General features: G+C 37.4%; 2 protein-coding genes across 2 annotated transcripts in view; one reads left to right on the forward strand and one right to left on the reverse strand.

Annotated features, from left to right (window-relative positions):
• Window positions 1-18492, reverse strand: part of LOC135222013 (exportin-7-like) — a 364750-nt gene that overhangs the window by 110474 nt on the left and 235784 nt on the right. The gene's annotated exons all lie outside the window — the stretch shown is intronic.
• LOC135222010 (intraflagellar transport protein 46 homolog) lies at window positions 2600-12562 on the forward strand. The gene is made up of 6 exons (XM_064260136.1): window positions 2600-2943; window positions 7629-7753; window positions 8958-9126; window positions 10599-10733; window positions 11230-11342; window positions 12358-12562. Exons 1-6 carry the CDS (start codon window positions 2710-2712, stop codon window positions 12545-12547), a joined length of 966 nt encoding a protein of 321 aa, XP_064116206.1. The 5' UTR covers window positions 2600-2709; the 3' UTR covers window positions 12548-12562.

The following is an 18492-nucleotide window of genomic DNA, read 5'->3' on the forward strand; positions in this document are numbered from 1 at the left end:
GTGTTGGTTTAAAAGTACAATATGATACTAAGGTGAAGTTTACAATAAAAATTTGAATGCTATTAACATTGGCCTTTATCCCAAAAGAAAGAGTCATTGAAAGTTTTGAAAATTTAGTAGAAGAAGAGTTATCTTCACCTGAATTACTTCCGGTAATAGATTAATTTGAAGATACCTGGCTTGGTCGACCAGTTAGATGAAATGCTCGCTGTTCACCTTTGTTTGATGTAAGAATTTGGTCCTGCTTTGAAAGAGTTAAGAATGAACTCCCCAAGACAAACAATGCGATTGAGGGTTGGCTTCGAGCATTTTCTCAACAAGTTGCCGCTACCTACCCATCATTGTGGAAATTCATTGAATCCCTTAAGAGAGAACAATCTCTTAATGAAATTAAATTTGCAAAATTAAATAGTGGAGAAGAATGTGAAAGAAGCACCCAGAAATATAAAGAAAGCGCAAGACGTCTTAAGAAACTAGTTGACACCTTTGAAGAATATCAAGACGAGATCAAATGTCTTCGTGCAGTAGTCCATAATCTAAGGCTGTACCTAATAAAATTTCTTATTTCCTTTTTATGTTAGTATGCTCAAGATTTCATTACTTTTAAAGTGTCTGTTACCCTTTTTGTTTTTATCTTTTCAAGTTTTTAAGTTTTAATTGCTTTTAAAATGTCTGATTTGCTTTTAAAATGTCTGATTTCCTTTTTATGTTTGTATATTTAATTTTTAATTGCTTTTAAAATTATGTTTTTTTAAAATGAATTGTGCAAAGATATGTTAAGAAAACTTTAATAAATTTAAATTACATTTGTCGTTAATTAACATTAAACCTATTCGCTTATATTAATCCTATTCTCCTATATGGCTAGGTAAAGTGTGTTACGGACTTGAACAATGTTAATTTAGAAAAACGGCTTATTTGAATATTTTGTATTTCGATCAATTGTAAATTCGAACAATTATACATTCAAATATTTGGTTTTCGAAAAAAACTTTTTGAACAATTGCCTTTTGAATGATGGTTTTTTGAAAAATTGTCTGCAAATCCCATAAATAGCTGATTTAATGACACCAGACAAGCGCCATGAAACCAGATCACCAATAACTGAGTCGGCCGATAACTGGAGACTGCTTACCATTGAAATGTTAAAATGGCAAGTTGAAGTCAGCAAGAATTGAAAATTTCTCTACTTTCCTATGAAAAACATTTCCCAAACATTTTATACAAGACTGAAGATTTATTAACTTACCATAAAAATTATTTACAAAATAAAGTATCATTATATCAACTTTTGTCTCACCTTGTAAAACTATTGAAAAATTATATATTAAAACAAGGGAAGATATGGAACATTTCACACGATTCCCTGTTGAGACTCAGATACAGGCAGTCCCTGGTTGTTGGCTGACTCGGTTATCAGCGATCCGGTCTTATGGGGCATGTCTAGCGACCACAACGGGTTGAGTCCCGGTTATAGGCGCCATAAGGATGGTTCTTAAGGCGCGCCATAAGGGTTCTTATGGTGCATCATAAGGCTCGCCATAAGGGTGCTTTGATAACCAGGGGTTGCCTGTATTTTTAAACACACACACACATATACTGTATATTTATAAAACAGGTTCTGATGTAAGAAAAATAAAAGACAATACATATACTATATAGATAAACTCATACAAATGACTAGTGTACAGGTATTACATAAAAGATTGTAATGCAATATTTATTAAATTCCCTCTAGTTTTGACTATTAAAGTGCTAATAAAAATTTTAAAGATCTTGCTGTATACCTATACGTTAGAAAAGTCAGTAGGAGGTGAAAGTAGAGACAATGCTAGTGAAATGTAAGGTGAATATTTCTGCATTTGTAAGATAAAAGAAAATTGCATTAAACTGGATGAAGTTTGATTTTATGTTTTGTTCATGTGCATTGAAGCCTGAGTTGCTGTCATCATAAATGGCTCAGATGATTATGAACTACATAGTAATTTCTGAGGCCTTAAGATGTAACTGTATAACCTTAAAATCTTGGTGTGTAGAGTTATTAGTAGAAAGGTGAATGCCAATTTGGTTTAATGAAATGTGATCAAATCGGAGCACAGCATGTTTGGCGAATACCAGTTTTTTTGCATCGAGAAGAAATAAGTGAAATTTGAAAGTTTTATGGAAACAAATTTTTATTTCTATATTGGTTTGGTTGAGAATATCATAGATGCTTAGAAGTTTCACAAATCCATAATGGTGAAGTGTTTAACTGTCATGTTGTGTCTCCAGATTAATTTTATTTTGAAGTTTTTTTTATGATTTGTAGTGCTGTAATAAAGGATCTATCTTTAATGTATAAGGTGGCTTTAAAGCTACTGTATATCTCTCATAAATAATGCCAAAATGCAATAATCTATTAAATTTCAGAATGTTGATGTCCTACCCACCAGATGGAAAGACTTTTATGTAAATTTTGTGTTATAACTTGTGACCTTTTAGATTAAGTGAATTCGTCTTTTTCGGGGCTAGTGTTGGAGTATTACTTTCTATCCTTGGAAGCAGTTATTCACTATGCTCTTGAATCTACTTCTTTTGTGCTTATTTAACTTGCAAAACACCTTGTGACCGCAGGGTGGTGCTGGAGCCACTCCAGCCCTTCATGATGGGCAGTTGGGACCTTCTTCATCTAGTGTTGGTGATGATTCTAGTAGTGATTTAAGAGGAGCAATGAGGGATGGGGTAGAGGATGATGATGCAGTGGAACAATTTGGGAATAGTGGGGATGGTGATGGTGATGGTGAGGTTGACGATGAAGATCCATACCATCCTGGGCCCTCACATGCTCCACCTCCCCCTCACCTTGCCCCCACATCCCCACACCACCAGGGTCCTTCCCACTTTCAGATGAATGGGTCTCAAGGAGACGAAACGGATGAGGAAGGAGGCATGGCGGAGACAACTGTAAGAATTTTATGTCGTGTAGCAGCTGTCTCTAATTTTCCATTATTGCTTTATTCACGTTTGCAGTGTGACCTTGATTTCATTCCCCTTGAGATGCGATCAATAATGCCTTAGAACTTAGCTGTATAGGTTTAGAGAAAACTGTGTGTGCTGGTTTACTGTTACCTATCCGTTACAGACTTTGCGATTAATTCTCTCAAATCTTCTTAAAGGACAGGAGGAGCTGTTAATGAGTTAAAAACTGCATTGGTACTGACACATCACAGGTCTGAGATGTGCTAAAACATGCTGCTAATACAGTTTTATTTTATTGTATAAAATGCACTTTTCTCATAGATTTTTGTGCCTTTACAGCACTTGGCCAAAGTACTTGTTGTTTGATGCCAGTTATGCATGGGGTTCAGTGAAATTCTAAAAGTTTTATTTTATTTGAGCTGATTCAGAAAAGGCTGAGAATTCATTCAGTATTGATATAATGAATGCATGTCCTTACACTTTGGATGCCACAACTACACTATGTGATATCAAACCCAAAAGTGAATTCTGCAATTGGAAATGGAATTTGCACTCCACTTGGTGACAATATCTACCAATGTCGGATTATTTGTAAACACATACGTACATTATGTGACGTGACCTCACTTTTCAATGTATCTATGTTAACTTCCTAATATATGTTATTGAAGGGTTTGCTGCAGTTCATAAATCCACATCTAAACATCTAATCCAAACTTCAACATAAAGATTCTACAAACTAAATTGAAATTATGAAATTAAGACCCACAATTTAATGTCACCTTTATATTTACATAGTTTAGAATACCTTAGCATTTTGTCACTTATAGTTTTTTGGGGATGCCATTGATTGTATGTAGACATAATTAAGAGAAACTGGAATAAAATCCAGAGCAAAGGCTGAGTATTCAATGGAGAATTAATGACAATACCTTGATCTCATGAGAGATAATGATGGTATAGGATATAAAGAAGGTCATCAAAGAAAAAACAAGCAAAGATAAAGATAATTCACCAGGACATAGCTATAAATAGGGAAATAGGCAGATGTATCAGCATCACTCTCAATAAAAATAGGGGGATTAGATGATCTTTAAGAGAGTAAATAATCGCACAAAAATTAAGCCTTAGTGACAGATATCAGAAGAAGCAAAATCAAATTTGCCAAAGTTTCGGGGGGGAAAAACTGACGAGAGATGGGTAACATAGGCTGGTGTATTGTAAAAAGTAAGTTCATTACAATATGAAAAGATGCTTGAGTAGTACACAAGTTACCTGTTATAGTCATGATATGAACAGTAATGTATTTCAGAATGTATAAGTAAAGGCTGTAGGTAGAATAAGGCAGAGTACACAGTGGATGGTGTAAAGCACATGTAAGTTTTGTGTGCAAACTACCTTGGAAAAAAGGAGGAGTATTATCGTCCATACAGTCCTTGTGCATCTTTCTAAACTCAACAACACTAATTTGAAAATAATAAGAGAAGATATAGATTGGGTAAAGAGACCTAGGGACAGGTAAAAAGAAACTCCAGTGATAACATTGTCCAAGGAAGAATAAAAGAAAAAAGATAGAAAGCTGAAACAAATCGTTTTCCAGGATAATATTTCACTAGTATAACAGCTTGCTATTGTTATGTTGAGGTTATTGACATTTAAATAACTGCTTGATGGAAGTTTGAAAAGTGAATATCAACCGAAGAGGCTTTTGCAAGAGTAGCATTGGTGCTTTTCAGGTAACTCCCCTCTGTGAGAGAAGAATAATGTATCATGCATCTTCTTCAGCATTTAATTCGTTCTACCCATCAAATGGGTTGCATTCTTATCAAACAGATTTTGTCAGTTAATTTTAATTCTAATCATGGACTGTCATTGACCCAGCAATCCATCCAGTTTTATGACAGTCATTCATTAATTTAGTACTGTGATTGAAATATTAGTATGTTTAGTTATTGCACAAAAAAATATTAGGCCTGCTTTTTGTTAATCAGTTTTTTTACTTTACTGGTTTGATTGTTAATTATGAATCTTTTACCTTTTTATTCTGAGAATTCATACTTTATAGTCTATGTAAACAGTAAATTTACCTTAGATAGTTTAGTTCTCTGCACATTTGGATGCCCTAAATTAGATATGATTTTCTCTGTCAGTTACAGTTTTATTCATCATATAACTGACTTTTGATCTAGACCAGTGACTATATGCTTTTTTGGTAATTGTCTTCAATTTATTTGCTTATGGTATACTGTTGTAGAACTTCTGTAATTGCTGTACAGAAATTGATTTACATAAGATTATGATTAAGTCCTTGTTTTGTACTTCCTTTATGTATTATTTTAACAAAATTCTTTCATGCTTATTGCAAATTAATGGTGATGCAACTAACAGGAACTGATACAAAGTAGCAAAAGGTTTATGTTTCAAGAGGAAAATTTCCCCAAAAGCAATACAGTAGAAGACTTTGATTGGAGGAACATGAATAGAAAACAACACCTTAGTGAAGGAGTAAAAAATTGTTGACATGTTCTAAGATCATCTTACCTGTACCAGAGGTGGTGTCAAGTGATACTTAGTGCTTTCTTCCCACACTAGTATGTAGTATACTAAAATGATATCACACAATTGCTCAGCAAAAGAGATAGCTCTCGAAATAACACTCAAAATGTACACCAATTTCCTTATTTCCTTGGTTCTCACTAACACCTGTTATTTTTTCTTGGAAAAAAGAAATTGTTCAGGATAAATTCCTATGCTTATTTTACTCCCTTAGTAAATACCAAAGGAGTGTGTAGAATTTTAGACTTTGTCTCTTATATTTTATTAATTTTGGTGTTTATGTACACAACACAACAGGAATTTCCACTCTCAGTTGTGAATACCCAAATGGCAAGGGCACTTATATTTATGCTGGTCTGCTCCTCAGCTGAGGGAGGTTATTATTTTTTTTTATTTTGATGAGTAGTTGAGAGTTTCCTATTGTAAAATCAGAAATGTTAATGATATGTTCATGGATACCGTTGTCATTCATTCTTTGATGTTGAAAAATAATCTAAATACGTACTCGTTACCCAAGTTTGTTTTACCCATGAACAGCATTTATTCATATTACCTTGATTCAGTGCAGTCAACAAAGACATCTTGAATCAAGTTGATTTCTTTGCTAGGATGTCTTTGCCCATTGTGAGCTGTACTTTGATAGAACCCTTCCATATTTTGCTTTTGGCAATAAATATTATATGGTGTTGAAACACTTGTTGATTATAATCATCTAATGGAGCGTGGTCTTCTTTAGATGAAGCTATGAAGTTTGTATATCGGTATGTATAATATGGTACGGATTCCCTTGGTTACACAGTGCTATCTATCAGACTGACACCGTTAAGAATTAAAATTTTAGGCTGTGCTATCTATCAGACTGACACCGTTAAAAATTAAAATTTTAGGCTAACTTTCAATCCCTGCTGTATTAAACAAAAGTATATCTTCCTTCTTAAATTCAAGTTCTTTATATGTACAACAGAGTTCGTGTTATTGTACAAATGTACAGTTTCCTAAACATTTTTCATATAGCTCTGTGACCATTACCAAATAAATACCAATAATTTTGTTTTACAAGATTGTTGAATTCATGCTCACAGAGATGACATATAAGGATAACTAAAATGAAAATCATGTCACTTCTCTGTACCGTATTTTAAACAGTTCAGTGTGATAAGTATATCTTAGTTTTACCAGACCACTGAGCTGATTAACAGCTCTCCTAGGGCTGGCCCAAAGTATTAGATATTTTTATGTGGCTAGGAACCAGTTGGTTACCTAGCAACGGGACCTACAGCTTATTGTGGGATCCGAACCACATTGTATCGAGAAATGAAATTCTATCACCAGAAATAAATTCCTCTGGCTCCGCGTTGGCCGAGCCGAGAATCAAACTTCGGACCACCGGATTGGTAGCCGAGAGCGAAATGCACTCGGCCAACGTGGAACTTCCAGTGTGACAAGCACTAAATAGTTACCTATTAAATAAATTGGTCTTTGTTGTGAAAGGCCTCTCCAGTCTAATAGGCAGTAGAGAAAGCTTTTGTAAAGTCGGGCTAGTCTTTAGATTCAGATACTATATATTAAAAACTAAAGTGAGAACTGTAAAGTTAAAATGCAAACTTTTTTCATAACATGGTAAGTAAGCTTCAGTGCATCTCTCGCCCTTTCTCAGTTTCAACTTCTCTGTTGTAAAAAAGTGTCTTGCATGATTTATCTGGTTTTTACTTTGTACTAAGCCCATGGTGTGGAAGCTGACACAATAATAGTTAATGTAATTTTTATGGTGATAATAAGAAAGTGTACAGAAAGAGAAGTAGAGTCTGAGGAGTCATTAGCATATTTTTCTATTTGGGATCTTCCTTGCTGCATTAAACAAAGGCAAAAAGGAGAGGAGTATAGCAGAATACTGTTTTGCCTGGTATTCACTATGCCCATTATGATTATTTATCAGTAAAACCTTCATAATTTCATCATGGCTGTCTCTCAGTATATAGGTATATACATATATTTTTTCCTCATGGCAAAAAGTAACATTCTTACTTTACTTTTAGCACAAGCCAAGTTACTATTACATTATCTGGAATGTGTTAATCCTAAATAAAAGTAACATAAATGATTCCTTCTTTTAGGGTATTGATGAAATGAGTGGTCATGGACAACCCTTACCACTAGCACATCCTGCAGGTGAACCAGGAGGCGATGATGATGACATTGATGACGATGATGACGATGGACATGCTCCACCTCCTGAAGGGTGAGCGGCTAATGTATGACATTTTCCTTGTGATGAACACCTTACAGCCCCCCTGTAAATTTTTAATACTACTGGTTTTCACTTGCATGGGTATTCAGATATTAAAAATGAAGCTATGAAAGAGTCACACAGTTTGTTATTACAGTGAGTGGTGGTTCTCCAGACTAATGAATATGCCAATGTAACATGATCATTTAGTTTTTGTGAACAGGAGAAAATGGCATTCAATTTTCATATGTTAGTTTTTTTTACATATATGAAACAACCAGATAAGTTTCATGTAACCTGTCTACCCTTTAGAGTAGCCACTCTCATCATGTCTGCCATTGCCACTGCCACTTTGGTATTATAATAGTTCACAAGTTGCCCACAATTATTGACATGATTTCTGTTGCAACAGAGATGTTGGTATTTTGGAGAAATTCTACCTTTTGTGTGTTAGCGTAATCACTGTACATATACACACACAATTATGTATAGGTGTGATGATACATATACAAGACAGCTCAAAAGTGAGACTGTATAAGGTACATTAAAAATAAAAGCCTAATATTTAAAGGAGAATCAAGCAGGGGAGGAAATTGAAAGAACAATGGTAGGAGATGAAGAATATCAAGCAAGTGAAGAATAAAGTACCATAAGATAAGATTCGTACGTACATTAACAAACAGTTAGGTTAACATTAACATGAGAAAAGGGCAAGGCTCACAAAAATATTCAAACATATGACCTAGACATAGGCCAGGTCGTGGCCTAGTACCTGTACAAGCTCACTTTGACCATGCCACAGATGGGTAAATGTAAGAGGCATGTAAAACAGTGCATACTATAGAGTACGTATTCTGTATATTGATTAGGGTTGGCTGGCAAAACCACCTCGGAGAATGTGATGCACCGTTGCTGTTCTAGCAGGATATTCAGGCTTATACTATAGGGAATTGCAGTTGCTGTATTATATAAAAAATATTAGATTATAGCATGCTGTAATTGTGCAACAATAAAGCTTACAAGAAAAATGGTCTTGGTTTCCTCCTAGGCAATACGTAGCATCTAAAATGTTATTTATTAATATTATTGAAAGTGCAAATCCTAACATTTTTATTATATTTCCATAAAAGTAGCCTGGCAAATTACAGAAGTAGTAATGAAGAATGAATATTGTAGTATTCTATATAATGATGACATGCATTTATCTTTTCAACAGGGCATACGATCCAGCAGATTATGAGCACCTCAGCGTCAGTGCCGAAATTAGTGAGCTCTTTTCTTACATCACCCGCTACACACCTCAGGCAATTGAACTAGAACACCGATTAAGGCCATATATTCCAGACTACATTCCAGCAGTTGGAGACATAGATGCTTTTATAAAGGTAATTCTGGTCATTTTGTAGATTTTTCTAAAAATATTTTTAAAAAGTCATGTACTGTATGTGTTTACCATATTTGCGGATTTCTCTCTGGAACATATAGTAGTACCCATTATTCACCGAATATTCTCCTATTTGCTGTATTTTTCTATGAGAATTATCCACAAAGTTTATTTTTAATTTTTATCAATTTCATCATAAAATGCACTTTTTGTGGTAAAACTATTTAAAAAAACTAGGTATAAACATTTTTAATGGGGTTTTCTGGAGTTTTAACAAACAAAATGGGCAGTTTAAAGCATTTTTATAGGGGCTTCAACTATCCGTGGATTCTAACTATTTGTGGGGGGTGTCTGGTATGCAACCCCCGCGAATAAGGGGGAACACTGTATCCCATTTTTAGCAAAACCTTTTATACAGACCCAGCTGTTTACATTTGCCTAGTCCTACGATCAGCAGTTCCTCAGACATAATCCAAAAGAAAACAAGATTTTCCACCTGGCAGGTAATCCTCTTGGTGGCACCTCTAGTGACAATAGCAGCAGTTAAATCATTCCATGTTTTGTCCAGACTTATGGGCTGCCCTAGAACAAGAGCCTGTGCCAGCATGTTGATGACTTTAATCTATAGCTAACTTGTCCAGACGTATTCCAGGAAGTGAGGGGTTAGGGAGTGGGCATTTATTTTGTAAAAGGATGGGTCTGTATTAAATAACAGATATTATTCTTAAACCTATTCATTAAACAGTATACTACTGTGCTGATAATATAGTGTAGGGCACAAGCTGCTATTAGATTTGTAACATGGAAATCATCTCGGGAATACATAATCATTGGTCAGTAGGGAAATGACAAATTTTTAATCAAATTGTATTTTTCATGGCTAACAAACCTTAGGTCTTAATAATAGGATAATCTTCTAGTGCCAGCAGGAAACCGGTTAAAAACAATCAAAGATTGTAAAGCAAGAAATAAATTTTTAGTTGCTTTTCATTTGACCTACCAGTGTTAATGTGTTACATTTTTTAGCATCATGGTCAATTGAATTTTGTTGTTTAGCGACGGTTTAATATAGAATAAGCTTGCTGTAATCACGCTGAAATAGCTTGAACCAAAAATATTATGAATCAAACCATCTAGTATGATTCCATATTTGATTGGGATAGTACTAGTATGTTTACAGAACATAGCAATCTATGAAACCAACAGAATACAAACTCAAGAACAAAACAGCACCAAACTGCAGTTCACAAACTTAATATGGGTCAGTAAATAAATTATAATTCTTTTGTCACACTCAGAATATCTTCAGATGAACTTTGTATTACTTAGGCATGCAGTAAAAATAATCTTTTAACAAAAAATATACATTGTTGTTACTGATATCTTGAAAGGTGAATTTCTTCACCTCAAAAGTACAAGTGCATGACTGTTGGTGTTACTACTACTACTAAAGCTTTTTGTCTTTTTTTCCAGATCCCACCACCTGACGATAAGCCAACCCTTGTTGGCCTTGAAGTGCTTGATGAACCAAGTGCAAAGCAAAGTGATCCAACTGTACTGGACTTGCAGCTCCGTGCTTTAGCCAAGCACACAACAGCAAAGTCTGTTGTAAGTTGCAGATTAGATCTCATTTTGTGAGGAAGCATTGTTGAACAAGGAAAAATTTAAATGTTATCCACAGTCATCCTTAGCTCTAAGTCTCAAGTCCATCATGAGGAAAAAATTTTTTCATGACTTTCAAGGTGTTTCATATATAATTACGTAATTATCTTACAACAAAGGTTGCTTTAGATGCTTGAAAGTGATGTGAAATTGATAAGAGCAAGTGTTTTCATAACTGGTCTTTAATTCCTGTACTGGAGCTATTTTTTAAATGACAATTAACAGGAGGATTGAGAACCCCATGGATTCACTACTGTGCTTGAGCCCTACCGTTTACTAAAGCATTAAAAAAGATTACTAACCAAAAGATTTGCCAAGATGACAAAATGCCAAATTTTTAATCCACAAACTACCCCTTCCAGGGGTGAGAGAAATATTTTAAGTATTGTGTAAACTCCACTGTCACCCACTGATGATATAATTATATTTTTTTAATTTTCAGCCAATAAAGACAGTGGAAAATGCAGAGAAGAATCCCAAAGTTATTGAAAAGTGGGTTCGAGATATCAGTGACCTGCATAGAGCAAAACCTCCCCCGACTGTCCATTACAGCAAGTAAGTTTTAGTTTATATTTCCTCCCAATACTATAGTAGGGACAATTGTGTCTTGAGTGGCTAAGAAGTGTGTGCAAGCTATGTCCAGTGGAGGGGAGTACTATGGTAAAGAAATGTACTAAAATTTGAGAAAATAAGATGGGTTACAAAAGGATTGATCAGGGAAGAATAGTGTTAGTTTAGACAAGGAAGTGGAAAGTATGGATCAAATGTTTATTCGTAAAAATGCATGGGAGGAATTTCAGAGCAAAGTAAAGGGGAGAAGCTAAATGGAACACTATACATAGATCTAGCAAAACCTTGTGAAGAATTTGTAAATGCAATATGGAGGGCATTGATGATCTCTGTTGTAGAAGATACTGTAATTTAATTGTGATTAAGAAGCTTTAAATGGAGCGGAAACTGCAGGTAAAACTATTTAAGCAAGAGTGTGATTAGTTTGGGTAAGTGATTTTGAAATGTGGAGTTTTTTTATGTCTCCTATGTTATTTAACATCCTTATGGAAACTGATACAAAAGAGAGAAAAAAATTAGCCTTTTGTGCAAAGTTTCAGGATATGAAAATTCATCATGAACTGAGTGTGAAATAGGTGATGTTTGCATTTGATATATAGTACAGAGTGGATATAAAGAAGAGCAACTGCAGAAACTAGTGAGTGTGTGAAATAGGAGAAAATTATCTGCAAAAGATGGGGGAGAAACTTTTCGTGTCTGTGGAAGCCAAGGTGGGAATGCATGAAGGGATGACTGAGATTAGTACTTTCCTTCATGGGTCTGAAATGTGGATGTTGAATAAGTATCAAAGAAAAAAATCTGACACTGCAGAGATGAAATGTAGTAGCACAACAGTAACTGAAATAAGAAATGTGGAGTTCTGTAGACCATATGGTAAAAGGGTTAGTACTGGAGAAGGGGTCTGTTAGTGTTTTTGAGATGGTTTGATTATGTGAAAAGTAAAGTTGAATTCATAAATGCATTGCTTCTATCGAAAGTTTAATAAATGGTATAATTTCAGGCGAATGCCAGATATTGACAGTTTGATGCAAGAGTGGCCTGGTGAAGTGGAAGAACTTCTAAAGGAAGTTAGTCTTCCAACAGCTGCATTAGACGTAGAACTGCCTGCATATGTTGACATTTTATGTGGTAAGTACTATAAGTGTAGACCTTTTTTTACTTGTAAATCAGTTTATTCAAGTCTGGTGTAATTACCAGTGCTTTACTTAATTTTATTACATACAGTAGTACCTCGAGATACGAAATTAATCCGTTCCGAGGCGGCCTTCGTATAATGAGTTTTTCGTATCTTGGAACACATTTTACATGTAAAATGGCTAATCCGTTCCAAGCCCTCCAAAAACACCCCATTAAATTTCATAATAAAGCTAAATTGACCTATAAACAATGAAATACTACAACAATTTGGACCATTCAATACCTAAATTAAGAATAAAAATCCAAACCTGTAAATAAAGTGTATAATTAGTGTACAAGAAATATTATTACTGTAACGTAAAATGTCGAAGCTTACCTTTCGAGTGAGGCTATCTCCGAAAGTGGCGGCAGAGGAGGAGGAGGAGGACAAACGGCAGATAACGTACGTACGTACGTACACTTAACTTTACAAAAACACAAAAAATTTAAGGAAAATTATAAAAATAAAATTTACGAAAAACATTAACAAAACTGTAACACTTACAAAAATCTAAGAATTACGTAAATAAATTTTTTTTTTCTTTTTTTTTATTTTTAACTTTTATTTTTATTTTTACGTAGGCTTTTTTTTTTCTTTTTACAGAATTTCAACTTCATCACCACTTTCAACGTTCTGTTTTTCATCACTTGGTTCTTCCTTTTTGCTTTCAACTTTCTGTTTTTTATCACCTGGTTCTTCCTTTTTGCTTACTCCTGCTAATGCTGAAGGCCTCTTTAAAAAATAACTATCCAAGGAAGATTGCTTCTGCCTGCTTTTGACAATGTTCCTGAAACGACTCAGGCAAACGTCATCGAAATTACGGCAAGCATTACGACCTGTGTGAGCCTTTTCGGGGTGTCTTTTTTCTATGAACGATTGCACTTTATGAAAAGCGGCTAAGACCTCCTTAATTTCTGCCGTTGTCATAGGCTCCTCCTCTTCATCGCCGCTGCTGGAGAACTCCTCTTGAACGACGTTATGTTGCATGGCCTCCAACTCCTTCAGGTCATCCGTCGTAAGCTCCTCTTGGTGCTTCTCGAGAAGGTCGTTGATGTCGTCCTCGTCGACGACCAGCCCCATGGACTTGCCGAGTGCAACGATCTCGTCAAGATCTGGTTCCAAAACAGTTTCGGGATCGTCAACTGTTTCGGACTCAGTAGCACCAGCTTCGCCCACGTCGAATCCCTCGAAGTCTCGGTCGGATATGGCATCAGGCCAGAGTTTCCTCCACGAGGAATTCAAGGCTCGCCTCGAAAACCTCCTGCCATGCTTGGTCAGATGAGTCAGATGCATATGACGATGTCAAAATGCTCCTTCCAAAATTCCCGCAAGGTAGGTTTGTGGTATCGGTGATGTCGAAACATCTTTTGAAAAGATGTTTCGTGTACAGCTTCTTAAAGTTGCTATCACTTGCTGGTCCATGGGGTGGTGTTTGGGCGGAAGAAAAAGAATCTTAACGAAGGAATACTCCGCTAGGATATCTTCCTCGAGGCCAGGAGGGTGGGGAGGGGCATTGTCCAACACCAGCAGACATTTCAGGGGGAGGCGCTTCTCTTGCAAAAAACTCTTCACTATCGGGCCGAAATAACACAGAATTTACCCACTCTGTGAACAAATAAAAGCCTCGTTACCCAGGCTTTTGCATTAGCCCTCCACATCACTGGAAGCTTCTCCTTCAACCCTTTGTGGCCTTGAAGGCTCGAGGAGTCTCGGAGTGATACACCAGTAGGGGCTTCACCTTGCAATCCCCACTGGCTTGTTCGAACAAAGTGCGAGCGTAAGCCTGTCTTTCATAGGCTTATTGCCCGGTAGCTTCTTCTCTTCCTCCGTGATGTACGTCCGACGAGGCATTTTTTTCCAAAAAAGGCTAGTCTCATCACAGTTGAAAACCTGCTGAGAACTGTAGCCTTCCTTGGTCATCATCTCGTCGAAAGTCTTCTTAAATGCTTCGGCGCTTTCGTGTCCGAGCTGGCAGCCTCCCCATGACGCACCACCGAATGGATGCCAGTCCGTTTACGGAATTTCTCGAACCAGCCATGCGAAGCCTTGAACTCTGGGGTTTGCGTTGAAGTCCCTTCCCTCCGTCGTCTTCTGCCTGCGCAATCAAATCGCCGAAAATAGCACTGGCCTTGTGAGCGATTGCCGTCTCCGTTACTGTATCGCCAGCGATTTCTTTGTCTTTTTATCCAGACGAGGAGCAGCCGTTCCATCTCGTCGTGCACATGGCTCCTCTTGCTGGACAAGATAGTGATGCCCTTCGATGGTGTAGTTGCTTTGATGCATCCTTCTGTTTAAGGATGGTGCTTATTGTCGACGGATTACGGCCGTATTCCTTTGTGATCACACTCAATCGCATACCAGCTTCGTACTCTTTATGATCTCCATCTTTGTCTCCAGAGACAGCATGCGCTTCTTTCCGTGAATTTCAACTTTCTTGGGACCCATGACTACGTTAATTTACGTAAAGTTACACAAATACGTAATAATACAGTCTTCGCACAACACGATAATATGTACTGCAACGAAATCACTAACGAATTTACGTTACTAAACGAAATCGTTGGAGCGAACGAATGCCAAATGCGTACGGTAAAGTTTCGGGTGCGAAGTGGCCGAGCTAAGGCACGCCAACACGTACGTATAGAAGATGCATGATGGGAGGGATGCTGTCCAATCAGAGAGAAGGATTCTCATGGCTGGCTAGCATCAAGGAACCAATGGGAGAGCAGGAGGATGGTGGCGAGTCTACGATAACTAAGATGGCGGCGTGCGGCGCGAGTTTCAAAATTGTTATGGGGCGAATCTCGGACTTTCAGAAACCTTTCGTATCTTGAAAACTTTTCGTATGTAGAGCAGTAAAATTTTTCGTCTTTGCTTTCGTAACTTGGATTTTTCGCAAGTTGAGCCTTTCGTATCTCGAGGTACTACTGTATTTATAACATTTACACACCCTCTAGAATTAAATTGAATAAATAATTTAGGCCAAAGGCCAAGCACTGGAACCTATGAGATCATTCAGGGCTGAAATGGAAATTGACAGTAAAAGGTATGAAGGGTGTAACAGGAGGAAAACCTTGCAGTTGCGCTATGAATCAATAATTAGGAGAGGTTGGAAGATAAGATAGAAGAAGAGAGAATACGTATACATACCTCTTAAAATCATAAAAGTCCCTACTGACTTGGTGAATCATCCTGGAATTTTGCATGCACCTCATATATTCTGTTCCTTTAAGTGTCTTGAACCCAATATATTTGTCTTCTGCCTTCTTATATGCTATTTTCACTTCCTTATTGATGATCTTACCCAGTTATTTTGTTACATCTGCATACTGAGTGAAAAATGGGATAAAAGATGAAAATATGCTGACAGGAGAAAATGTAGTGTATGGAATATTTTGACAGGATGTTAAAGAGAGGTGTAGAGGTGAAACTGAACAGTAATGCAAATGACTGTTCAAGAAACAAGAAATGCAATTAAAGAGGTGTAGAAAGGCAGCATGGGTTGATGGAATTATAAGTGCTTTGCTATGATACAAGTCAAAAGCATAATCAAGTGCATGGCTAATGTGTAAAAGGTATTCTTGATGATAGAAAGATGAGAGATAGGTTCCCAGGAAATGTATATTAAGAATAATGATTCCTTTGTGTGAGGGTAGAGGTGATGTGAGTGAGATTTTAAGAGTTATGCTGTTGTAACACATTGTTCAGTATACTACCTGGGAAGGTACTGTATCGTCAAATTGACTGAAAGAAAGATGACAGAAGGAGAAGGAGGCATACATAGATCTGTGTGAGTAAAGCTATTTATAAACATGTCAGTAAAGCTAATAAAATTGCGCAAGATTTAATAATAATTATGGAGGGTAGTGAAGATGTATGATGTGAAAGTGACAGAGTTGCAACACAGAGTAATGAGAATGTATGGTGTAGGGCAGATGTCAGTGAGTGATGAAAAATCTTTATGAATGTGCATGTGTTGGACTGGCCATTTTACTGTACTGTCTAAAGAAGGATTAACTCCTGTAGCCAGAAGAAATCGTTTTCTTGGATATCTCCTTATGGCAACCTGTTCTCATGAAAATGCAATCGCACTCTGGTTTGAGGTTCTTCATCCTTCTCATGAACTAGACATTGCAAGATCTTGTCTGGCTCTCCACCAACAAAGTCACAGAGGGAGGGAATCAAGACATCTGAAATGAAGGATGTTGTCTTGGGTAGGAATTCTGGGACAAAAGGGAAGGCGAGAGACTTTTGAGGAGGTAGACATGCCCAGCCATGTAGGTGGAACACTTGAGTGAGCTCAGAACAATACTCGTTCACGACAAAGACAGCCAGGCCCTTCTCTCAATGCAGGAACACATCACTACACATTAAAGAGAATTGCCCCTTCTACAATGCTAATTGCACAATGGCCCACTGGTCAGGCATTTGCTGAGGATGTGTAGAGGATGGCAGACATCTCCCTTGCTGTTCTGCAATAAAAGCCTCTCTCTTGTAAGAGATGCTGGATAACCTCCACATGTGGAGATGAAGTGACTGCACTGGTCAATGATATATTTGAATGTGCAGTTATGATAGAAGAGAGGGCCATGGGATGTCTATCAGGAGCAATAGAAGATCCACAAACCACTTGGCACATGGTCATATAGGGGCCTACTAGTGTCGTGAGAAGGTTTGGGGTCGCAAATACTTAACTGAAGAGGGAAGACTGTAGACATCATGTTGCCCCATGGGTGTTGGATTGCATCTTTCATTGTCAATAATTGTTTGTTTGTTTGTATGGTGTTTTTATGTTGCATGGAACCAGTGGTTATTCAGTGACGGGACCAACGGCTTTACGTGACTTCCGAACCACGTCGAGAGTGAACTTCTATCACCAGAAATACACATCTCTCACTCCTCAATGGAATGACCGAGATTCCAACCCATGACCACCGAGGTGGGACGCAAACACCATACCAACCACGCCACTGAGGCGCTACATTGTCACTAATGGGATGAGCAAAAGATGGGAAGCTTCTGATTCAGTCGGGTAGCAAACAGATCAGTCATTGCTATGACCACAGTTTAAGTGGGTTCTCTGTCACTGCTTGGTGTCAGGACCATTCTGCCCTCCTGTGACCTAGTCTTGGTGGCTCAGTTGATTTGCCATGAGATTCTTTTTGTCTGGAATGTACTTGCATCACAGCTTGATCCCATGCATTGATGCACAATAAGGGGGAAGTCATCCCCTTTGCTTGCTTATGTAGGCTACTACGGTGCTGGTGTCACTCATGACCACCACTGAGTACCCCCTCCAGACATTGATGGAAGGTTGGAGCACCAGCTATGATGTCATCATCCCTAGCATGTTGATGTGCATTATGTTCATATTTGGGAGCAAAGTCCCAGAAGCATACCCTCCCCCTAGATGAGCTCCCCACCCTCTGTGGCACATGTCTGAGAACAGGAGTAATTCTAGGGGGAGGAGTATTCAGTGAGACTCCCTGAAGGAGATTGTGATCTGACAACCACCACTTTAGGTCTTTCCAAACTTCATTCTTGAGGGGGATTATCATTTGGTTTGTCTGGAAATGACCAACGATGCTTCAGTTGCCATTTAAGTAATCGAAAATGGCTTCTCCTGTTTGGGACAAGTTTCTCCAGGAATTCTCCCATTTGGAGCAAGTTTCTCCAGGGGTGTAAGGTGGCCCAGTAGCACTTGCCATTGTTGAGGTAGTTATTTCTCCTTCCTCAAGAATCACCTGGCAACTTCTTTGAGGTTGACTATTTAGGGGGTGCCAAGAATGTCTCCCACTGCCACGGTGTCCAAGATCATAACAAGATACTTGATGGTCTGCTTGGGAACTAAATCAGATATCCATCAGTTGATGACAATCCCTAGGCTCTGGCAAGGGTGTAGACTGTCTGCCCTGTAGAAACTTACTTTCTGAGGAAGTGAGGACGAGCCAGTTGTCT

Source organism: Macrobrachium nipponense, chromosome 3, assembly GCF_015104395.2.
Source record: "Macrobrachium nipponense isolate FS-2020 chromosome 3, ASM1510439v2, whole genome shotgun sequence".
NCBI classification, from domain to species: Eukaryota; Metazoa; Arthropoda; class Malacostraca; order Decapoda; family Palaemonidae; genus Macrobrachium; species Macrobrachium nipponense.